Here is a 25,804-nt window from a genome sequence, read left to right as displayed (position 1 = left end):
GTCACAGCTGATTCTGCCTTTCAAAGAGTTTGACGTGGATATTGAAGAGGTAGTGACGAGTCATCTCTGTAAATCCTCCTACTTATTCACATCGCAGTGTCATGGTGGAGAGTCTGTGACAAAGTACTGATAGATTTTATTGATCGCTGTTTTATAGACAAGACTTGCAGAGTCATTTCTTCAGGGCAGGGAGGGAATATAACTGCGAGATATTTAACGGTATAATTAAAGTATTTATTTGAAAAAACAATATTTATTTGAATGATATAAAAAGAGAAAATGTCTTTATTTTATTATAGCATTTATTAATACATTATGTCCCTTTACTTTGAAAGTCTTGCATTTTTGTATAGCTCAAAGTGAAAATATTAGATGCACAATAAAACGCTGTAAACCTGCGACACCAGTATCAAACTGTCACAGTGAAGGGAATTCATGTGTTTAGCGATTTTTGTTTCCACTGAATCTTTCCAATTCAGTCCAAATGTGCCATGTGACAATTTATGGTTTGTGGCTTTAAGAAAGCGGTTTCCTTCCTCCGTCAATATCATAACAAATGTAAACACTGTTATTTTCTTTCCTGAGGGATTGTGGGAGATTATTGATTCACAGAACAAGGTTTCACAAATCAACTGAGGGGCGTTTCCCAAATAATCGTATTCCTTTCAAATATCTCTCAATGGAAAACATTCCTGCGGCGTGGATCAATACAGTGTGTGTTTATGTCAGGGAAACGATGGGCTGTATTCATGAAGCATCTGACTCGCAGGCAAACAACCGGTTTTAGTTCCTCATTCAGTCTGATCTGGTTTTCAGGTCGAATTCGTCATCATCTTCTACAAGAAAACAGGTTTTGACTCCGAGCCTTTTACAGACACGTTGTTATTGCCGTTTATGTTTGTCGATATGAAAACTTGTGTTTTACAGAACGAACAACGCAGGAATGATGTTTATATTTTACAAAATGTAGAGAAATTATTTTCTTAATTCAAGTTCTGTATATTTTAGTTTTTTCTCTCTTTATATTAATTGTTATTTATTATAAAGTTTAGGGTTTCATTTTCAATATCGTCATTGTCCCCCAAAAATCCATTGATTTGTATTTTGGTATATGATGATGATGATGCAGTGCTTTATTTTGTGAAACTCTGACTGACTGACACTTTAGTTAGAATAATGAATTTTTTATAATTCATTTCAGCCTGGACCAAAGTGGTGGGTTGACGTTAGAGCTATGATGCTAGTGTGGCTAAAAAGAGGAGCAACATGAGTTATTATTTAATTATCACCCGTATCACTCAGCTCTATGTTTACCTCATTTAAACCTGCTCCAACTGTTTTCCTGACCTTGTAAATACGGATCTTTAATCATGACATCCTGTCTGACCTCGTGTTGAAAAGCATTATGAATACAGCCCTGAACCCAACTGCATGAAGGCCTGAGCAACGCTGTGTGTGTGTGTGTGTGTTTGTCGACGGCTCAGTCGGATGCTACTGTCTGCCTCTGGTAATGATTAGTCAGGGTTAACAATGAGACTAGAGTGTGAGACAGTATTGTGCCAAAACCTGAGTGTGCATGAGATCTGTGAACAATAACAACCTGTGTATGTTTTTGTTAAGTTTGAGGTTTGATAGCAAAGATGACCCGTCTGCACACGCTCGCTCTGGTGGCAGCAGGGTTCCATTGTCAGGCTGCATGGAAGAGTTAGTCAGAAGTGCCTTGGCCTGATGTGCAACACGCATGTTATTTTGCTGGCAGCTTGAAAATTAAGTCCTAACATGGTGAGAGGAATCTCATCCAGCTCTGTACAGACCTCCTGCTGAAATGTGTCTTTATTTTTGCCCACATAAACTGTCACTGGTCTCCGATATATAACTTAACTTTGTCCAATATGTAGTTTTCAAGTCCAATGCTGTCAGTGAAGCTGCAGGAAGCGTTTGCAATTACACCAAGATGTGACACTAAAGCGAGTTTCAGGTTTATGAGTCGTTTAATGCAGCGGTTCTAAAACTTCTGCACGTCAAGGACCCTTAAACTGACTCAAAGACCCGTTTGACAAGACTTTTACTTTTAGATGTTTTAGTACAGGAGGAGTACAGAATTCAGCACCAACATACTGGAATACTGAATTTACTTTGAGAACCACTGATTTAAAGCAGGTTGATTTATTCCATCTATTAGATTAGACCTTAACCAAGTGGGTAAAGTGCAGAGACTGTTAAATCATAGCTGTGATCAGGCAGCAACTTTATATTATAGGCAAATAAAATCAACTGTCTGACAGACACTACTTAATTTGTTTATTCTGATGTGTTGGACAACTAAACGGAAATTCATTTATCCTCTAATCATCAGTGACAGACATGATTTTATTTGTCATTATTGGCTGCAGTGTTTTATTTAAAAAAAGGGGGAAGGACAATGTCGTGGCTTTTCTAATAATCATGGGCACAAGGAGTCAAATTAATTAAATGCACAATCTCTACTAGGACCAATTCTTTGCTGTGGGTTGGGGGGGGTGTTTGTGCGGGTACGTGAGGACCACCTTGAAGCGAGCATGATGGTTTTGACGTGTGCTTTTGTACTGCTGTGTTTGTGAGGCGAGACCAGGACCTGAGTCACAGAGCGTCTCAGAGTCTGAGCAGCTCTCTGTGAGACGCTCTGACGACTCCACGTCCAGTTAGAAAACAGAAAAAGAGAAAAGTGCTCTGTTCGCCCGTCTCTCTGCTGAAGTCTAAACTTACTATGTGTATGAAGTCGACTGGTGTTGCTGTGTACAAGTCCCAGTGCAGCTTGTCTAGAATGATCCTCTCCATGCGAAGAAGCTCCGCTGTTGAAAAGCTGCATCCGCTCTGCACAACCAGGTCTTTGACAGAACCTATAACCTGTTCAAAACAAAAGGGAAGCAAATAAACGTACTGTTTTCAAATAGCATTGAAGTCAGTGTCTGATTTTTCCCCCTATAGAGCTGATTATTCTCGTTTGTGTGTGATCTCACCTCATCTTCCTCATTGATTTTGGCAGCGAGGACCAGGGAGGTGAAAGCGATGCATTTCAGATATTTGGTTTGGGCCTAAAAAAAATAACTTTGGGTTAATACGTAGCAAAGCTTTTCACTGACACAGGCACATTAAATAACATCTCTGTTTTAATAGGATTTGATGAGACATTTACAATTTGCACACATGACACTTTCTCCCTGCAACAAAGCAACGATAATCCAGTGGCTCAGTTCATGCATTTACAAAATAAGAGGTGCAAATATGAGAAAATAGAATGAAGAAATGTTAGGAGTGGCTGTGAGACATCAGACATGTTAATACCAGTTTGATTTCCGAGTGCGGTGGACTTAAGTGAAGATATGATTATTCATGATTCCCTGTGAAGCCGTTTGTTGAATCACATGTGAAATACAGGCAACATTTATTGCTTTCATCAATACAGACCACTGGTTCAAGAAGAACTCGTTGTTCAAGTTGTTTTGGTAACGTTTAGAAACTGGACATTCATTGTTTGGAAACCATTACACGTTGTAGCCACGTACCTTGACAGTGGACAGCAGGCGGTTGAGGACACAGACTCCCAGTGCAAAGGTCTCTGGACAGAACTGGAAGAGTCGGCTCATTTCTCCGAGCCAAACGATCATCTCTTGGTGTTGGGATGAAGAGATGTCAGCACCCTGAGGGGTCAGAGGGGGGAGACGACTGCTTAATAGGTGATTGAGTTTTTTTAGTACGAGAGCTAATGTGGATTTTATTTCAGTGTAGGAGCAGTTAAGTTAACTGAAGAATTTACAGGAGTAGGAGATAACTGTTAGTGTTTAGAAAAATTAGACGTTAACTTCTACATGTGCACGTGTCTCACCTGGATGCATCCATTCTTGAAGACGGGCACCTTCCAGAGGCGGGCCTCTCTGAGCAGGGCGCCCTCCAACAGGCCGACCAGCCGGCCGCTCTCGGCAGCTCCCGGGTTCTTCATCGGCACCACGGCACAGGCCAGGCCGAGCCCAGGGCACACGCACCTGACAGAGGTGGAGAGAGGCAAAGAATGACAGATTACAATGTGACTGGGTTGGCAAACACATAACAACAAGGAAACAGTGATTTTTTTTCATTCTTGAACCCACCAAGGAAGTTATGTTTTCGTTTGTCTCTCTGTTAGACAGCAGGAACAAACAAAACCTACTGGATGGATTATTTACAACTTTCTCGAGCACATTGCGAAATAGGGTGTGTTCCTACATTTTCGTCACTTTCTCTGAGAACTATTCATGGATCTTGATGTAAAAAAGAACCAAGGACGTGTGAGTTACGAGTGTGTGCAATTTGGTGCAGAACCAAATAAAAACTGGATCTTGTGGATTTAAATGTGGTTTCAGGAGGGGACTGTTGGGCCATGGTGGAGGCCTGTGATCTGCTGACATTCTAGTTCAAACATTGATGTAAACATTTATAATTGAGTTTATATCAGTTTATAAATCTTTATCAGTCTATGTAGCACTGACTTTTCTTGACAGTATCTCCATTTGGATTTTAAATATGCTGTTTCATGATCTAATGATCTAGTAACAAATACTCAAATAAACGGAGGAATCCATGAACTGGGCCCACTGCATTCACTGCAAAGATCAAACCACTAAAATAGTTTTTTTTATTACTTCTGTCGAGGAGGATATGTTTTCATCTGTATTGGTTTGTTGGCAGGATTAAACTAAAGCTACTCAAAAGATCTCCATGAATTTTTTACAGATGGATTAAAAGCCTGGATAAAATCTCTGGATTGAAATCTGGATCTGGTGGATTTACGTGTGGTTTCATAAGAGGACTGTACTCATTTCTCTCTTGGCTGCAATGTTCACATCATACTTATGAGGAATAGAAGAAATAAAAGGTGATGCAATAAGTAGATTATCAGAAAAGTTAAATAAAATCTGAAATAAAACTGGCGTGAGGCTGAAACCAGCAGCTTGAACAACTCGAGTCCCTCTGTGCAGGAGTCACTTTTGTGTGTTTGTCATCGTGATGTGGGTCAAGAGTTGCAGCAGGACACAGGCGCAGCTTCAACAACAACACAAACACGGGCCATTTTTCAGACTTTGCAGGCGAAGCGACATCCAGACTTCAATGCCAACACATGCAAAGTGTAAAATCTGTGTGAGTGGGTTTGAATCCTGTAAGGGTGTGTGTCTGTAGGCGGGATAACGAGCTGCAGCTGCCTCAGACAATACCTCTCCCCTGGTTTGATCTCTTACCTCTCGGTTTTCAAACGCAGGGACTCTCCTCGACGACACGAGCATTTATACGATTCTTCCCCGGTGGTAAATATCTACAGTAAATCCACAGTTCATTCCTCGACAGCAGCAAAGGAACCAAACCAAACCGACGGGATCCTGCAGGAGAGGAACACCTCGCAGGGCTTCAGCGTCGAACCGACGGAGAGCAGCCGCATTATAAATCAACAAGAAGAAATAATTAGAAAACAGAGCACATGAAATAAAAAGGTTGAAAGCAGTAACCGAGGGGCTGTTGTCAAATAAGTGACGCAGACGAAGAGAAGAAGAAAAAATTAAGCGCAAAAAAAAATCCCCACCAGAGAACCGGAAGTGGAGAGATTATAGGCAGCGACTGTTTTCAACGCCGAGGACTCCGCCCCCCTCCCTGACGTCACGCCGCCTCCCCCCTCTCAGAAGTGTGTTAGTGGGTCAGACATACGGGACACGTCACACAAAATGGTCGAGCTCTCTCTGGAAATGGAAGATTTTCTGTGTGAGAGTCAACAAAGTGTGTTTGAGGAGCTGGAGACTCTCCTGGTTTTATTTTGTCAGACAAACATGATGATGAACTGAGCTGTGACTTTATGTATTTCAATTACATATTACATTCCCATGCAGCACATTTAATATGATTATATAATGTTTTTGGGGTATTGTCATCTTATTAGGTTCCCACCTTGTGACAGTGCTGTGAGTGTTATGGTGCTTTATATAATAATAATAATTAATAAAAAGTGATCACAAAAAAAAGTTATGTTATGTTGTAATAAGTCACCGATTCAAAATAAACTCAGTGAGACTGATAGTGAAACTAAAAGTTGCTCTCCAAAATAAACAAACCCAGACATCATGGCTGAGATAACCACAATGGGAAATGTTGCAATCCTCACTCAGTGTTGCTAAGTGGCTTGTTTTCCTTCTTTGCTCCACATACATCGGTTTAAACAGTCACATTACACGGACTTGTCTTCTATGTGGGGACAAAAAACATGTCCCCATTATGTAAATACTGCATCTTAAGGTGAAGACATGTTATGAGGTTTAGGTTAGAGTAAATCTCCACAAATCAAATGTAAGACAATGTGATGTTCTCTGAACTCATGGATAAACAACTGTGTGTGTGTGTGTGTGTGTGTGTGTGTGTGTGTTATTGCTGAACTGCAACCAACACATTGCAATGGAATAATAATTACAACTTTATTTGTATAATAATTATCTGAACAAGGCTAAATAGTGCTTTACAAGATGCATTGCACAAAAATAATAAATAAAAATAAATGGTATTCAATTCAATTCAATTGAATTTTAAAACTCAATCATATTAAGATTGAGACCTTAAATGGAAGTGATTTAACATTATGATACTGTCTTATTTTGTTTGGTGCCAAAATGATGAAAATGATTTAAGTAGCTCTAATTTACTAATTGTTATGATCAGCTGGAGGATTGCATCATGCCACTTTTTAACCTACCTATCTCAGCTTGCATGGTCTAATCAGACCATGCAAGCTGAGATAGTTTCATTTCTGACCGACTGACGCAGAAAGATAAAACACAGTTTCCTGGCAGTTTTCTGGAAACCTCAAAAACATCCTTCAGAAGCTCTGGGCCTTTTCTCCTCTGTACATCTGTAACCTCACATCAGCCAACAAACATCAGCTGCAAGCACCAGTGTTTGCTTTCCACGCCCAGACACCTCACACAGGTGACTGATAAAAAACAAGAAAAACATGTGTCTGAGCCAAGGTCAGCGCAGGACTGACGCTCGCAGCAAGCAGCATCTCTGCATGTTGACAGAGTGTAACAGCCAGTGGAACACAGTGACTGGTCAGACACACACACACACACACACACACACACTGTGAAAGCTGAAATGGGAGTGCTGAGTATTTTTTTTGTATCATGAGGTTATTCTCACTCAGTCTGGGCCTTGAATCATCATATTTCTCTGTCGCTCTCGTTATCTTCCTGTCGCACTGAGAGTCTCTTCATTTGTCTCCATTCCCTAAACTCCGTAAACCCAACTGTATCTCATGCTTCCTCGCTGCTTCTGCTGATGGGACGTTTTACGTGTTTGCACAGTAATGTGTGTGTCTACATTCCATCACTCTCCAATCACCGGTGGGAACCAGACTGGGTGGAAAACTGTTGATATTCATGGTCTTGAGTGCAAATCTGAAGCCTAATGGTACACAACATAACAACACGAGCATCTGTCTCACTCAGCTCAGGATGTTTTTTAGGTTGGTTTTGTTTGGCTGTGGGAGAGAGAGCCTGGCAGTAACCCCACTGATTCCAGTAAGAGCCAGGCTAAAAATGAAAACACAGAAAAACAAAGATTTCAGCCAATATGTTATTGTTTTCAGTTTGACCTTTGTCCTCAAGCAAAGCATCAGCCACTCTCTCAACACTTCCTCATTATTTCTGTGGCTCTCTGTCTCTGCTCTATTTGCTCCCATGGAAGAAGTAAAAACTAAATTATAATTATATTTATATGATATAAATTATACAAAAGTGTCAGTTAAGGTGAAAGTTACATAGCTGTATGAATATGTGTGTGGAGTGGAAGGTTCCAAACAAATACTTCAATATGTTGCATGAATATTTTCTTCGGCACATTTTCTTCACAGTCCTATAATGCTAATTAGAAACCTGGTTAGACAATTTACATATCTTAATTTTGAAAGATCACTAAACAATGAATTATTCAAAAGGAATACACACGTATATATATAAGCATTTACTGTGCTACAGCATATTCTCAAGGGAGCCCAGTTGGACTGCTTGTACGAGAGATGAAAACACTTACAGAGCCCGGGGGAACACTGGCTTCAGCTTCTTGGATCCTAAGTATGAAACAGAAGGGGAGACTCTACATGTTTAGTTTGACGTCTCAGTGATGGTTTGAACACTGTGTGATCTGATCACTTTAACAAGAATCTACAATATGTCTGCAGACCCCCCCGTGACTCGTCTCTCCACTGCCGTAGACAAAGAACACTGCACTGCACCGAAAATCACTGTCCACCCTGAACCAACTTTGTCCTGTCAGGAAGGCTCGGTGCACTTGGTTGAGCACATTATGTTCCTAAAGTCACATCTGATCTCTGTCTTTGATCACTGCATGTCGGGCCAAATTGAGATGGGTTTTGAGGCCCCTCGCAAGCACCGTCGCCTCGGCACCGGCTTAGCTAAACGTACATGTATGTGCGCCTGCTGTTCACAGAGGGCCGTGCATATTTCCTGGAATGTGCCATTTGGACATAATGTGCAGACTGCATCACTGTACAGACCCCTATAGATAGTAACTGCAGAAAATCTGTTGATTAGTTTTAATTTTACTTTTAAACTTTCATCTGTTTGGTCCCAAGTGTCAAAATAGTGAAAAATACCCATCACAAATTCCTATAAACCAAGGTTCATTGAAAAGTTGCTTGTTTATACAAAGAAAAAAACAGCAAATACTCACGTTTCAGAGGCATGAACCAAAAAATATTTACTAGTTTTCCTTTACAGTGACTTAATGAATACTTCTTCATCAAAATTATTAATGAGTAATGTTCTAATGATGAGCCAATCAAGTTGTCCTGTCATTCATGTTTAAGTTTTATGATTTGTTCATAAAGGCACCTTGTAGGTAATGATTTGCTGATTCACAGGTCAACAGGTTCTGGGCTGCATTTAGATGCAAAACATAAAATTACTATATATTCTTTTAATACAGAGTGTTATTAAAATGAGGATTATAAAAATAAGAATAATATAATTTAAGGATTTTAATGACATCCAACCAAACTGATCCCAGTTTTAATTCATAGATCTAATCTTCTGGCCGGGGTGCTTACTGTGCACTTTTCACACAGACAATAACACAGAATGAAATATTGCCTTTTATGAGGATGGTGTATTGACCACAGAATGATCTCATCTCTGTTCAGTTTGTGTCTATGTGTGATTTCTAATCAGGGCATACGAGGACAGAGTCATATTTCAAATATTTGTCCTTCTGGAGAAGCTGTGTAAGCATCTGTTGTACAAATACAGTAAAACTATAAAAACAGTGGATGTCTCCTGGCCAGCCGACTGTGTATTCTGACTTATCGACCTCTCATAATGCAGATACAGGAAGAGCAACAGGAAAATGTCTGTCAAAATGCTGCTGGAATCATCAGAGGCAGATTGACTCACTTCCTCCCAGCTGCCACAGTAATATTTAACATACAGTAACAATTTAAAGAAAGATCTACCACCTGCCACCGGAGGGAGACAGAGGCCAGTTCATAGATGTTACGACAAGCGCTCATCGTTCAGCAGCATCCTCAAATTGACAAAAATAAAATGCACATCCCTCGTCTCATTATAACCATTTCCTTTGCTTGTAGTTTGACCCTCATCACTAAACACACAGTGCTCCTCTCTCCGTGCTCCTGCCCTCATGTCATATTAAATGTTGCACGCTGAAGGTGGAACACATCAAGATAATAAGGCTGAGGTCGGCTCTGTCAATTTCATGGTCTGTTTAATAGAGAGGTGGCAGGTTGTCCTATTACGTTCTGTCGTCAGTGTGTCTGATGTGGAATAATGGAGGAGCAGAAAACAGTGGAAGGTAACATCACCAGCCCATGTGTCTTATTGAAACCTGAGCAGGAGGAGTTTTCAACGGAAATTCATTAGAATCTTTCACTCAATTTTGATTCAAAATGAAACGTCTGTGGTTTTCTTCAGCTATTGGAAGTATTGCTTATTAATTTCTGCAAAAATACTTCACAAGCATGAAATGATGCTGGTTAAGAAAGATGCTTCTGTAAAACCAAACATTTATACTAATAACTGGGTGTTTTGTCAGCTCTGCAGACATTCCTGCCTTCAACTCCCTGAGCTCTCACTTTCTACTTTTCATGGGTTTCTCCTTTTCACACATTTTTTGGAAAGGTATAAACTTTATGAAATAATCCGACAGAAAGTATTTTGCTCTGAAGTCAGGCGAGCACCAGGCATGATGCTGGGATTGTCTTTATTTGCAATAGGGGGCAGTATGGTTACACAGGAGCTGTTCTGCCGTCAACATCCACTGCACAAAATCTCTCTTGGGTACAAAAGAAGAAAATATTATATAATAAACTCATCTTGGAAGCAGAAGCAGCAGTTGCCTAGGAATTTCTGGAAACTAATATCTTTCACGGTCTGAGTTTCTGCCTGATTCGTGTCTCCATCTGCCTTTCATATTAAAGTTATCTTAATACTGGCAAAAAAGAAACTTTTAATCTAAAAACATAAATAAAAAGGATCCCAAAAGACTTGCTTGGTATTAAATAACACAGACAACCACTGAATAAAAAATAGGCCAGGCTCTGCAGGTGAAACAATATTAATTCATTCCTCGAGCATATTGGCAAACAAACAAATCAACGTGCATCGACTCCAGGTTTTCGTCAGGGTCTGACAAACACACAATCAGTTGGAAGTACATACCAGCTCTGGCTTATAACACATGGCCCATAGAGGGCGCTACATCACAAGCATTGCCTGCAGAGTTCAGTTTGTGTTTGCTGTCTCTCTCCTGGCATCTGATTCCGTAATTGGAGAGTAAACCTTGGATGTTTGCTTTTCGATTTAACCTTGTCCTGATACTTCACAAGTGCATCAGACTGTTCCTCTGCAGTTAAATTGAAGAGCAAGGAGTCAATAATCTATTCTGTGAGAGCAGTTCATTACATTTACCGTCACTCATTTCTGTCCCCAAAAATCGAACACAATAAAAGAAATCTTTGGTTACGTTTCTATTTCTAATCGACCGAGCTACACTATGTGAAATACCTTATAACTTTGAAATTCAATTCAAATCACCAGTCTCATGAAAGTGCTTCAAATGGAATAAGCACATTTCCATTTAAATCACTTCTCTGCTGTATAGCACCTTGGGTGCAGAATTAAATTTAGGCCTAATCAGTATTGAGTGTGGGTTAACTTAAGGCATTAAACAAATTAAAATGTATGGCATTAAATTGCGTGGCAGAAACCACCCACTGTATAATAATCATTACTGCACAGCTAATTGTCCACTATTGTACATATCATTATAGCAGCAATACCTACAAGGGCATTCTTTACACTTATCCTGACTTTATTGGAGATTAGGGAGAAAATTCTGCTCAGTATGTGAATTATAATCTACACGCTGAACAATGAAATTTTAATAATGTATGAAATCGACGTCACTGAGCCCTGAAAGCACATTTCTGGATAATGTACTTTCCCTTTATGATGCCGACTGTTCATCAGTGTAGGAATATCAAAGTCGCTTTTGATCTAATTTCACCAGGGTGAAGGAGGAGCTGCAGCTGCTGGGTCTTCGTGCTGCACCACCACCTCCACTCCTCTCCAACTGTTTTTCATCTACATGCTTTGGCTTGCTCTCTTATGTAACGAGGTGACTGCACTTATTTGCTAGAAATGTGATAAGAGGAGATTTTGGGGTTGTAAGAACTTCACGACTCTTTGGCCAAACTAGCGCTCACAATATCGGGTGCTCAGTCTATTGTTGGGAGTGGATTTACACTACACTACTTCCCATGAAGTATTTCTGCACCCTCAATCCATTTTTCCACTACTCTCATCCTATGGACTATATGCCATAGGACTGCATACTATGCTGTACTGAGTACTATGTCTTGTTGTTACTATGTTGCATACTTATATGTTTCTTTCTACTTATATGTTTCTTTATGCTTATATGTTTACACTGGGAATCAGAGGGAAACAGCATTTAAATCCTGTTCATATGGCAGAATAATAATAAAGTTTACTTTTGACTTTGACTACCTCATAGACTCTAAGTAAAGATGGACAAAATAGCAGCTCCCCAAAAGTGAAATCAAAGCGTCTCGATCTTCATTTGGTGGCTGGCTGCAGAATAGGCAGTAAATCTTAAATCCCCTCCATGTTAATGGATGAGACACGACCAAATTAAAAACTCAAAGTACATGTCAAATATGGTTTCTGTCCTTTCGGGTAGATATTTTCCAAGTGTTTCCTTTTTCGGTTGATTTAAATTAGTTGCTTGATGATTTAAAAATGGGCCAAACAATCATAATTGACAGCTGAGACTGACGCGTGATTGGTCGAGCGCTGAACCTCGATGCTCTATTCTCCGATGGCAGAGTTTGTATCTGAAATATCTTTATTTTCATATTTGGATAGCGGGAGGAAGTGGAAATGCATTGTCCATCTTTATATAGTTTATATAAATGAAATGACATATAAATACATGAATACAAAACTATTATTGTAGAATACAGGAATGAGAGGTGACCTGATTCAACCAGTGGGGGCAGCGCAGGTGTTGAACTTCTGACCTTTGGCTCCTTTCACTTCCTGTTAGCAACAGGTCAACCTTCGGCTGACGTTAGCATTAGCATTAGCACTGTTATAACGTTACCGCCGGAGTCACTGACACGAGCAGGAAAAGGAAGAGGAAGAGGAAGCGGAAGCGGAGGAGGAGGAGGAGGAGGAGGAAGCGGAACTGCACCTGCTGCATGCCGGGGAATGTATTTCTCCGACGCTTCCCGCCACACCTGGAAACTGTGAGCGAAGTTTGACATTTGGTCTGCGTCGTTTGAAAACTTCCTGAGGATCCATAACGTGACGGTTTAATATCAGAGAGAGAACAAGGAGCCTGGACTGAGACTAAACCACGGATTCTTCTTCATCAACCACAACAACACACTGTGTTTCCTCATCACGTCTTCATGGTGAGTACACCACTTCTTTCCTCTGCCGCCTAAAGTTATGAATGCTTCTTCATGTCTGTAGAAGTTAACACTGGTGATTCATTAGTGGTGTTTGTTGGAAACTGGCAGCAGCAGTTGGCCATTTTGAAATCTGAGGCCCAGATGAGTGTTTTGCTTGCTCCGTTTCATGATTGTGTGAAGTTTTATATTTAGGGTTTAGGTGGGCGAGCTTGTTATAATTGCTGTGTGTCCTATTGCTAGTGTTTGTAATTGGCCACAGTAGTACCACTCCTGGAAACTCAAGTCGTGCACATTGCTCACGTCACTGATTTACTTTGCTGCACAACGGCAGAGAAGAAGTGATTTCCATGAAAACTACATTTCAATTTTATCAAAGGGAAACTAATACACTGTAAAGACATTGTGTCCGATAGCTTCATAGAATCCCATACTCACTGATGCCCGACCTGGTATTTCTGATGCTGGTTTCTGTATCGGAACATTTCTCTTTACTTGACCCTCAAATCATAAATCATTATCTCTGGAGCCCCTGGGGTTTCACGGTGAGGTTACAGTCAACTGAATACCACTCACTTCCCCACCCCCTTTCCAAGCATACAGGATAATGCCCTTCAGGTAATGTAGAATGTAAAAGGCCCTCTTAAGAGCCAGTGCGACAAAATCATGGATATTCTTAGTTTCAGGTGATTTACATGAATGAAAACATAACTATGAATATTATATTCCCTTTCTGTTCCTATATCCTGCGCTCTGGTACTTTTGAATATGTCCGTCCTGGGGCCGTATAGCCAGCGAGTGTGCGTAATATCATCCGTAGGACACCAAAGTACTTTACTCTTTACTCTACTCTTGGGTATGTACAGGAATATTTACTCCTCAAACCACACAATGCACACACCTCCCCCCATGTGCATTTTAAAGAATAGATTGAAAATCTCAAAGTCTCATTGCTATAGTTTAATAACCATGACAACCCCGTTGGTGATGTCATTACTTCCTGGAAAAAAAAGTCATCGGGGAAGATATCTTGCCGGTGGATGAGAGCGGCTAGTGTGTAGGTGGAAGAGGAGGAGGTGCAACGCACAGTAACCATCACGTTTCTGAAGGAGGGAAACACATGAAAGATAGAAGAATACAGTGAACTCCACAGGAATAGCCATTCTTTTCTCTTCAGAGGCAATAAGCAGTGAGAGACACTGGTTTGTTGGGCCCACTTTATAATTAGACTCTGGGCTGCCACCATCATTTGTCATCGCTGTGTGGAAAGGAGAGCGCCAGTTGTCATCACAGTAACCTGCCTGGAAGGTGCTCATTAATGAAAACACACACACACACACACACACACACACACACACACACACACACACACACACACACACCCCTTTCTACTTTATTTACTCCAATGGCTCAAATAATCATTTTTCTCTGTATTTAAAAATGAGGATAGTTTTTTAACACCTGTCTCACACACACACTGTAAACAGAAGGTCTGGACATCTTCATTATCACATTTAAGTCTGTTTTGAGGATGCCATCATCAATTTCATCCTCCAACTCCCCTCCTATATTATGTGTATCCAAAATATCCCAATAATTCTGAATAATTAATTTATTATGGGATAAAAATCACTTGTTGCTGCAGGTGCTACAGAAAACAACTAACCCATCATAATAACAGTAACGTAGTGGAAGTGATGACAAAGTACACTTTTTCAGCCATAACTGTTAAGAAATACTTTGTAGATGGATTAAGATGGAGATATCTGAGGTCCACCGAATATAAGCCACTTCAATTTTGGCAGCGCTCAGAGCCCAGCAACTTAAATAAAATACAAACTTTGCAAGCATATATTAGGGAATTAAACGTAAGCTGTTCTGTTGTGTTTTGTATCGACAGCTGGATTGATGAAGATATGAGTGTATTTCTTCTGTTAGTTATGTGTAAAATGGGTCTGGAACACCTCCTAATTACTGCCACTGAAGACTGTAGCAGAGGGGCCTTGCAGAAATGTAGGTTTAACGTAGCTGGTGCTGCAACAGCTGTGCAGAAACAGAGCAAATTGTTCCATCGAACACACAAATGTAACTTCTGTAAGCGACACCTGCTCTTTGACAAATTGTGGTAAAACTTTCATATATTAACTTGAGAAAAGTGGACAAACCATAGACTGCATTAGTGTGTTTCTATACCGTTCCTCCTTTACGATACAGATCCATGTACCTCGACTTTGCCTATTGGTGGATACTGACTCATGATCCAATACCAGTGCATTTGAAAAACAAAACAATATATTACATATTTCAACAGCTGTATGCTACTAACTCTGTATTAAAGTGACGATTGTAATCATTGTTGTTTGACCAAATTGCTGACATTTGAACTCGCTCTGGCTAATGCTACACCACCGGAAATGACTACTTCTTTGCCTCTCTCAAAACAGTACTTGCCAGTGGCAGAGCAGCACAACTGCTGTTTTGGAACAGTGAAGAAGAAGTGATATCCAGGAAATGGAAATCGCAGTTTTTCTCTGGGGGAAGCTAATATACTTCCATTACTTGAATCACTACATAGATTTGCTATATCACCGTTCCTTGACCTGAAATTTTTAGCAGTATCGGAGGAATTTCTGCTGCTGATATCAATGGTTAATCAACAATATATTCAGAATTAAAGAAGCATGATATTAAACAAATGTGGATATACTTCCTTACACATATTGTCACATCCAACGGTCTAACAGCTGTTACAATATTGTGCCTTCACATTAATTCCAGACATGATCCTGCTGTGCTGGCCGGTGCTGTGGCCTCCAGCAGGACTCATCCATGCTAATGGTATTCACCCCTGTTTGTCTCAGCTGTGATGGTGCCAAACCCTTCTCTAGTGACAGCTTCAGGCTATGTGTTGTTGGGTTCCTCTCAAGTCCTATTTTATGCATCACTTACCATTCATTTGTTCTTCGTACTTAACATAAAGGTTGATCTGTGAGACCTTTCTTACAACTGGGACAACTGAGTGTCACTTTATAGTTATAGTAATGTTAGTTACTTGTTGCCCAACACTGGGCCTGTAAGGATTGTATTTAAATAAAGCTCCAAGGTTCCTTTCCATTTTGTTCTACTTTATACTTCAACTCAATAAAATCGTATTTAGTAATTTCCTCTTACGATAAAGGTCAGTTGCAAAAAGAACTTGTGAAACACTTTGCACACTGTCTCTTTAATCTGATTCATTGGATATGCGGCGTTGCAAACAAACAGCAAACAGTTATTTACAGCTCTGTGAATTCATCTTTATCAACTGATTTGAAAGTATATTTGGCCACTGTTAAATATTCAAAGTTACCACACTTTTTTGCACACTACGAACACGCTTTTCAAATACACCTGATGTTTGTTTGAAATTCAAGCACGTTCATTTGCTAGACCTCTGTCATCCCTCTACAGCTCCATCAGATCAGCCTCTGTCTGAAATTATCGAACATAGTTCTCCAGCTCATGGGCCAGCTGAAGCCTTTTTTAACAAATTCATAGATGGTAAACTAACAGATCATTCGTGGAAATAGTAATTGTAATGTCATCAATGTATTACTTTCACCATGGAGGTTATGGTTTCCTCTGTGTTTGTTTGTCTCATAGTTAACAGTACTACACAAAAAAATACTGCACAGATTACCATGAAACTTGGTGTGGGTGGATCCAGGAGTCTTCTTTTTTTTAAAACTTAATTGAACCTTGCAAGATAGGCCATTTTCAGACATTTTCCTTGATTTCTCTGAGAATAATTCATGAATCTTAATGAAAAAGACATCAGCCATGTTTAGGGGACTGATATTAATGAGTGTGTGCAATCTGGTGCAGACTGAAATAAAATTCCGGATCTAGTGATTGTGAATGTGGTTTTATTAAGGGACTGTTGGGTCTTGGCGGAGGTATGCACGCTGCTGAGTGTCATTCTAGTATTTTATTGTAATCCCTTTTATTGATTGTTATTGAATAAAATGGCCAATCACATTATTGTCCTGCATTACTGAGTATAGGCCCCTAATGATTTACTGTCCCATGCAGTAATTAATCTGGTTAACAAAGTCTACAACAGTGAAAGTGCCAGTGACAATATACAAATGTGTAATGTTATTTTGGCTCTTTAAACAAACTGGACTGATGAGGAAAATCCACGTAAACCAACTAACCATTACTGATTTTATGTTTTAACTCTGTAGCACAAAGCAGGAGAAGTAGAGATTAAAGATTAACAGCTATGATGAAAAGCTATTTTTAATTAAACTTTGCAATGAGAAGGACGTCATGCTTTGAAACAACAGAGAAATGTGGAAAACATGAAACAAGGCCATCGTGTTGCCGAGTATACGGGTCATTCCCACAGCCTGTGCTCAGCCTGTGCCATAATATATACATTAGAATTAAAAGACTCCAGCATTACTGTTTAATGGGTCTGAACCAAATTAAACATTTAAAAGGCTCCACCATCAAAGTGATGTAAAGGGAAATAAATATTAATGAATGAAGCAACACTTGGTTCAAAGGGCTGGAAGCTAGGAAAATTAAAAGGGAGCAAGGGTCTGCATGAGGAGGGCTGCTCAGTGGGGAGTATGTGCAGTATTGAGGGGGGGTTGTTTCCCAGGAGACCACGCATATAACCAAGTGCACGAATTCACATTGCTGTGGGGTTTGAAATACATCTGTTACAGTGCACCAAACTGTATAAATGTACATGTTCACGATCTGTTGAGATCATCTGAAGCATGAAATCATAGATACATAACAGTATCTCATCTTACATCTCAAGTCAGCCTCTGTTTTGCAGAAATACTCATCAATACATTAACAAATCATACCTTAGTGCGTAAAGTCCAGCTGTACTGATGTTCAAGCTGTCCAGAGAACTGATGCATATTTTATTTAGGTTGTATTCGAGCGTTTCCTATTTTTAAATCCTGTGTTACAAATACACCAAACTTTGTTTAGAATCCTTTATATTTCAAAAGATTGAATATTGCAGATAAACTCTTTTTAATGTTCCACACATGAGATCGTTGAACTCAGATAAATCACATAAGGTCAGTCAGAGTGTGTATTTGATGGTGGGGCAGGGTGCTCAGGTCACCACATAGGAGCGACACTGGTGTTACTTTTCCTCCTAAAGATTTGCTTCTCCAACATTTTGTGGCACCTTTACCACAGGCAAGGCAGACAGCTCATCAGAAAGGATGACAAATGTGGTGACGTGAACCTGACCAAATGAGAGGCAGAGGTGATGACTAATGATTCATTTTCCTGCCTCTAGGCGAAAAAGTAACTTTTCTGTGCGTGCCAGGCTTCCGGGTTTCATGCAAGCAAAAATAGGGATATTCTCTGTGAGTCAGAAAAGAGAAGTTTTCCCTGACAGGGTGTCAAAAAGTCTGTAGTTTCTCGTCTATAAGTTGTGCTTAGAGCAAAAGTTTGGTTCGATTATGTTTTATTAAATCAGCAAACCAAATCTACTGGTTATGTAACATTGCACTCGGAGCACATTCAATTACTCACACTGGAGTAAGCATGAGTGGATCTGACAATCAGATCTGAGGCGTTGGATTGTCAGAATTCACCATATCCCTAGTTTTGTTATCAACAAAGCACTTACATGTACATGTTTGAGGCTTCAACAGAAACAATCATTCTCTAAGAATGGGGTGATGTCACGCTTTGCTTAACTGCATTGTGGTTCTGTTGCTTTGCTGTCCTTTCACTTCCATGTGGCAGAATTACTACTAATCAAATGTCGTTCGTGCAAATACTCAACCATCAAAATGGAGAGAGGTAGCAGAAGTAGTTGATGAGTCCTATTCATCTGGTTGTAGAGTGGAGTGCGGCTTGGGCAGCAATTTTCTGTCAAAGCCCGACCCAAGCTTGATGTTTTACTCAATTACAGGCAAGTAGACGGCCCAGACAATGTGTCAGAACAGACGTAAATAGCTTTTCAAAATTTTGGTCCTGGCCTGACTCTATTGGATATGCCCATGGCCACTGTCAAGCGTCAAAGCATAGACTGGATATAAAGATGGATATTCGTCCCCACTTCCTCTCATTATCTTTAAATGAAGCCACTATTGACTTCACGTCTGAAGAGCCGTCATGTTGTCCATCTTTATATACTGTCAACATTTAAAGCATTTGTGCTGAGTAACACTGGCAGCTGTGTCAGAAAAGCTTGTGAGTTTAACATGTGTCTCCTGCTGTGTCGCCAATTGGTGCTTTTGATAATACTTGTGTCTGTGATTGTGTACTGAGCATTGAAATTTTGCAAGTGTTGAAAATAGACTCACAATGCAACGGCATAAATTCAGGCATCAAGTATGAAACTTGGTGCCGTCAGCAGCCTTTTGTCTGCATGCTGCATCAAAACAGCCTCTCGGTACAACTCTTAAGTTGTTTATTTGATTGTTGTTTTTAACTCCCTCTTGCTAAAAGTTTAATTCATCCTTTGACTCAAAGTTAAAGATATGTAAATTAACTCGCAGTGACTTACCGGCCCATTAACTCACGGAGCCCTCCTGCTGGATTTGTCCTCATACTAACCCCATGTGAGGTGAGTGGGAAAGTAACCGTCCCGAGCTGAATTCTCTGATGACCCACTATTTGGCTTCCTTCTCAGCTTGAACAGAAAGACCTCATGTTTCTCTTTCGGGTCTGTTTCTAAATTTATATATAATATCGCAGCCACAATTTATGATTTTTTGGGGGGCTGATTGATGAGCCACAATAGGAATATTTATAAAATAAATGTAAGGATTCAACTTTTTGCAGAATAATATTTTCCAATGAAAGATTTGTTATTAGAATTTTCATAATTTATTTGTCAAATAATAAGATTTCTGCCAGGTAGGTTATGTTTATCATATTATTAATTTGATCTCTTAAATATACTTTGCTGCCTGGATTATATACATGCAGTTAGCAGTGTTTGGAAGTTGCACAGAGTTCCTGGATCGCAAGATTTTGACACCAATGCTGCTTTCAGTCATGCAAGCGTTTGACCAGAGAATCTCCTGGTGTTCATCATATGTAAAAGGCAAAGTACAGAGAAAGTCTGGACCTGTTTGTGTTGACATTGTGTACATGAGTGTATGTCTGAAAACGGCTAAAGAGAAATAGTGGTTTGGTTCAGCTAAAAGAAACAGTTTGGCCAAGGTCAGGGCACGATCATGATTTGCATGAAAACACATATGAAGGGTCATAGTTCGCATTAAGTAATAACATTAAAAGCAAGAAATATCCAGAGAGTAAGAACCCACGACCCGTGAACATAATTTCAACTCCATGAGGCAGAATATATTATTCAAGAGCACTGGCTAAACTGCATTTCATGTCTGTGGTGCCTCATCTGTGTACACTTGTTTGATGATTTATTCACTTGGTGCCGGCCTGTTAATGTGACACATCTGTAATCGCCCATGCATGGCATCCGGCTTGTGCAGAGGTTGTGGGGGAAAACCATTGTGGAGAAGTGCACAGGTTTCTTCATGACCTTGTGAACAGGCATTCGGTTTACTGTTTAAGCCACAAGTGTTAAGGTTGAGGTTAAAACTGTTTCATCTGCCAAATTTCAATATTTAATGACCTCAGGAAGTTGTGCTGGCCATTTCTCTGCAGGCTTCTCGTGATCAAATAGATCTTTTGATGAAGCAAAAGCTTTTTTTCACGGTTTGTCATCTACAACTTGCTTTTGCAGCTTATTTCAGAATTTGGTTGAAGATGTTACACAAGATTCAGTTTATAGCTTGCAATAACAAGATGACTTTGGATATGGGAGTTTTTTAAACAAGTCATTACAGTACAGATTACCAATATTACATTTGGCATGATAAAATAAATTGGGTTTCTTAATTACAGGCACATTCCCTGTTAGACTCGCTGTCGTAATCAGCCTCAAGATCAGCATTCGCTCCCCATCTCATTCTTTCTCCGTCCATCTGTCTTCCTCCTGCACGCTCACTGTTTTCTCTGCTTAGGATTTAGAAAATATCTGCCAACTATCCAGCCAGCTTCCTGTGTAACATGATTTAAACTATTCTCGCCTTCTGTCTCCATGGTCCCTTAGAAATGGCTGCAGAGACACTGTGTTGTTCTTAAAAGCAACAAGGGAGGCTTTTCTGCCATTAAATGGCATGCATCATAACAGAGTTTCAAAGTGAGATCCACGCGTCTTACTTTGAGAAGCTTGAGTAGAACTTGCTTTTGCTTAGGTATTGTTTGAATGTTAATTTCTTGTTTGTCTGCTGTCAGACAAACAACTTTCTTTATGCACAAATTTGCCCTCACCGCAATTTTCCCAATTATCCGAAAGAACAATTGAAAGACAGAAAGTATTCAAACAAAATGACTCGCCTGGCAGGAATAAAGAGCGCAATCATGATATTGTTTGTTCAGAATCATTACCTGCACACACCACCTCCATTATTAAAGTCAGTGAGCAAAAAGTCTGGAGATGTCTGTTACCTCTCAGAATATTAAATAACAGATGATCACCTTCGGATAGATAATGACAAAGAAATGTTTGAGGCATGAACAGTCTGCTCATGTGTATGGATAAGGGAAGTTATTACTGCTGGAGAAAATGATGGGATGGTACAGTCAGTTGCACATGTGTGTTAATGTGTGTGCGACTGTGCGTGTTCTGGTTTGAATTCCCTGCACCTTGGGAAGAAGTGATAGCTCTCCACCTCTTATTACTGTTAAGTTGCCTTTAGCGAGGCACTAGAGAAATGTTCAGGAGGGGCGAAAAACAAAGTTTACTCCACGGCAAAACTACTGAGGCTTGAGGTAAAATGCCCTTGAAACATTATGAATGTGTGAATTTTCAAAACCAGGGGACAAATGTCCCAAAAGTTTAAGAGCTGACTACTGCTGTACCCTGATTTATGGAAGTTGTTGGCAGCCAGTCAAGCACAGCAGCAGTTTTTTTCTGTTTTCTGTTCAGATTTTAATTTTGATTCATTACGAACTCTGTCATTAAGTAGCAAGGTTGTATTCTCATATTTGTTAAAATGCTGACAGAAATTATTAAGCATCCTATAAAGTGTCAGTCACAAGTTAATATAATTGAATAATTTTTCCTTGATCTGCCCCCAAAATGTTGTGGGTTCTTCCCTGACCCATACTTCCACCAAGTTTTGTGGTAATTCGTCCTGTAGTTTCAACGTAATTAATAATCAACTGCAAACAAATGCAGATGAAAAGATAATGGCGAAGGTATTATTATATCAATTATGATTGTAGTTGCATATGTCGTTCCTCAAACCTTTTACGGTGCTGTTATCTTTTTACAAGAGATTTAACCTTCACATATTTTTCCTTATTTGCATGCATTGATTAGAACTTTTTTTCGTTTCAAATCAATCAGGATAAAAAGTCACATGAACCAAGCCCACTGAAATGTCTGTGGATCCCAGCCTGAGGATCCCCAAAAGGATAATAACATAAATTGAAAAGAGATAAGGCCAAAAATTAGCTGTTACTCCATTCATGGAAAATGCAAAATAAAAAGGAAACTTTGGACCTCGAGTTATCACATTATAAAGTACAAGCATTGAAATTACTGTTTCGTGAGATGAAATCTTGTTGCTGTAATAATTTTATTCAAGAGCAGTACCAACACTACAAACACCTCCTGCCCTACATGCCTGTTGGTTATTGTTTCTTCATCCCCCATTTACACACAGGGTCCCCCGTGGGTCTTCCAAGCCCAGGAGCCATGTCAGATCCTCTGCTAAGTCTTCTCTCCCTGCAGCTGTCATCCTGCACCACAACTCCCATCCACTCATCACTTCTTATGAGTTTCATATTCAGTAATCCTTGTCAGTGTCCAGCAGTGAGAAGCAGAGGAGTTTTGCAGGCTGACTGATGACCACTGGGAAGAAAGATCTCCTGTGGTGCTCAGCGTTGCTGGGCTCAGTCTATTACTAAAGGTTCTTCTGTGTTTATCCAGAAAGGCATAGAGGGGGTGAGAGGAGTTGCACTTCTTGGTATTTGTAGTTCAAGCTGTATCTTTGAAGAGTGCAGAGAAAAGGGGAGTCCACCACTATCTTCGTTTTGTAGCGGTGTTGAGTTGCAGGGGGTTTAGCCCACGCCGCTCTGCAAACATGCCCGCAACACCTACACACGAGCAGCAGAGAACTGAGTGACCTGAAGTTTGAGGTGAAGAGGGTGAAGAGGGTGAAGAGGGTGAACAGGAAGGGATACAGGGCTGTTCCCTGAGGAACTCTGGTGCTGCTCACTACACTGTCTGAGGTACATGTCTGGCCCTGCAGGTGGACTCTGATCCAGTGCACTAGGGTCCAAAAGAAGAAGAAAACGAGTTTCTGTAATGCAAAATTATGTTTATTTTCTGTTTTGTCTCAAAGCTTTTCTACTAAATAAATATGAAATTGGAGTGCTAATATTTCAGGCCAAAAATACTATGCACCACAGGATTTCTCACCAGGGAACAGAAATCTTTTGAGGAGCTCAGAGGAACCAGGGTCTTAATTATGTTCATGGGAGATAGTTTTACCCCCCAGGAAGTCTGTGCTCAGGGGGTAGTAAACTTTGTGTTGGCTCAGAAAGGTTTGCAGAAAGACTCAAAGCACTCAAGTTGCTTATCGGTCAAGAACCTCTGTCCAGGAGGTTATGTTTTTGTTGCTGTTTGTTTATCTGACTTCTAGCAGGATTTTGCAAAAACTACAGAATGTATTTTATTGAAATTTGTTGGGAACGTGGTTTATGGGCCTAGAAAGAATCCATTAATTTTTTAAATGGACTCTATTAGTTAGGTGCATCCAGGAATTTGATTTTCCTGTGGAGACCACGATAACATGCTGGAGTGAATTTAGATCCTAGAACCTCTGTTGGAAAACCTCCTTATTAGAATGAAACAATTTGAGAGGAGGTTGAGCTACAGTGAGAGCTTATGTTTGTGAATTTATTTTATATTTATATGATAAAAACCATGTAAAGTGATTTGCTATTAATATCATCACACTTTAATCTATGGATGCTTACCATGACGTAGATATATTCATTAAGGGGGCCCGTAGAGATAACATGTTTATCATGTGATCACATGTTCATCATGCTCTAATGTATCATGCACATTAGAGCTAACATTGAACATGCTGATAACATGCAGTTCAACACAGTGTGGTCCTTTCTTCTCCCTCAACATCAGACTGTACAAAGTCTTGTAAAACAGACATGGTTCAGTCTGAATTTTCTCCTCAGATAAAAAGATCAGATTCCCTGTAGGGCAGGTGTTTACCTCTGTATTTTAAAGTCAGACTAAAAATAGGTGAAATATTGCTTCACTGACATAATTAACACTCACACATCCAACCTGCGTCATCGCTGCTCATGCTCCTCACATCAAAGCTCACTTGTGTCATTCTCTCTCGCATCGCTCTCTCTCTCTGAATCAGTGCAGTAACGTCCCATATGTGACATAAAGTGGAGCGAAGATGTGTTCGCCCAAGGAGCACAGTCTCTAAATGAAAATTATGCTAATTACTACATGCATAACATGAATGTAATTCCTTTCTAAATGAAAATGACTGACAGTCACTTGCATGTGCTCAGCCACACACTCGAACAATGTACGTCCACACCACATACATTCATACATATTTGCATAATACACACAGAAGAATTATTCAGCTTCCTCTCTTTCCTCTTTCCAACTCCCTCTCTTTTATTGATCACAGTGATTGAGTCATTGTAGTGTGAGCTGTGCCCAGAGGGAGGTTCTGCTCTTTGTGCTCTTTGGAAAACTCTTGCAAAGCTTCTAAGCATCCTCCTCAGCTACAGTTTCCCTTTGTTCAATATCTACAATTCATATCATCCGCTCTATGTTTATCGCATATTGCTGTTTTTTCTGTTTGGGCATTTGAGCACACATGCTTTACATGCATGTACTGAACAGGCTTATTGAGTATCAGAGTCTGCTCTTCAACAGCAGGCCTGGGATCACTGTGCTGATGTACTCAATGGAAATGAATCAAAGTCTGTACACAAATAAATCCTAATAGGCTGCAGAGGGGCGACATGTTGTAGCTGAACCAGTGTGACCTCCCCTGTAGAAACAACAAGTGGCAGGAAATAAAAGGCAGGTAATCAATAGAGTATCACACGGGCCCACTGCCCCTTAAATGATTGATGAGTGGCTCTGTGGAGGGGGGGGGCAGGAGAGGAGGAAAAATAAGGTTTCACAAGTCGAATCCTTTGCTTGGGGCACAACAGAGACAGCAGTGGCACCATACTGAAGATGTTTGTGTTTCTATGATGTTTGAATAAATCAGCTCATGAGATAAAAACTTGGACTAATTAATAAAAGTGGAATGTTGGGTTTTTACTTGGTGCCCCATACATCACCAAAATCAATAAAAATTCAGTTTAAGTAATTGAAACATAACATATGTTTATTTCTCATCTCCTTAAATTAATTTTACATTTAAGATAAGAAAAAGGGGTTACTCTACTGATTAAGCTGCATAGATGAGAAATGGAGCAAAGCCTGTTAGCTGGATTAAGCAAACACTTGCACATGTAACACAGAATACTCTGTGACATAAATCTAACACAATTGCAGTAAGGTGGGCTATTTAATCTGCCAATGCTGTGACCATTATTTACCTCTTTTAACCCAGTGCTCCGTATTCCATTAGCAAATTAGCTCATTGTTGCTAGGCTGCAAACAGGCGCTTTTTGTCCTGTGCATGAACTTCTCCCAAAGAAGGATTCAACTTTCAG

At 40.0% G+C, this 25,804-nt stretch overlaps 1 protein-coding gene and 1 long non-coding RNA gene across 5 annotated transcripts in view; one reads left to right on the top strand and one right to left on the bottom strand.

Moving 5' to 3' along the window:
- Window positions 1–2,150: 2,150 nt before the first annotated feature.
- On the bottom strand, window positions 2,151–5,636 carry ccni2 (cyclin I family, member 2). The gene is made up of 5 exons (XM_069539554.1): window positions 5,253–5,636; window positions 3,866–4,022; window positions 3,546–3,680; window positions 3,000–3,074; window positions 2,151–2,886 (listed from the first exon to the last, which is right to left on the bottom strand). The coding sequence occupies exons 2-5, from the start codon at window positions 3,977–3,979 to the stop codon at window positions 2,632–2,634; spliced, it is 579 nt and encodes a 192-aa protein (XP_069395655.1). The 5' UTR covers window positions 3,980–4,022; window positions 5,253–5,636; the 3' UTR covers window positions 2,151–2,631.
- Window positions 5,637–12,590: 6,954 nt separating this feature from the next.
- Window positions 12,591–25,804, top strand: part of LOC109635834 (uncharacterized) — a 278,978-nt gene continuing 265,764 nt past the window's right edge. For 2 of the 4 annotated variants that reach the window (XR_011246191.1, XR_011246190.1), the window contains exon 1: window positions 12,601–13,024. This is a non-coding gene — a long non-coding RNA (uncharacterized lncRNA). Of the gene's footprint in view, window positions 13,025–25,804 lie in introns of all 4 variants that reach the window. The other 2 variants (XR_011246188.1, XR_011246189.1) reach the window with 2 other exon arrangements.

This window comes from Paralichthys olivaceus, chromosome 15 (genome assembly GCF_024713975.1).
Source record: "Paralichthys olivaceus isolate ysfri-2021 chromosome 15, ASM2471397v2, whole genome shotgun sequence".
Classification (NCBI taxonomy): domain Eukaryota; kingdom Metazoa; phylum Chordata; class Actinopteri; order Pleuronectiformes; family Paralichthyidae; genus Paralichthys; species Paralichthys olivaceus.
This window is presented reverse-complemented; position numbering and strand designations above follow the sequence as displayed.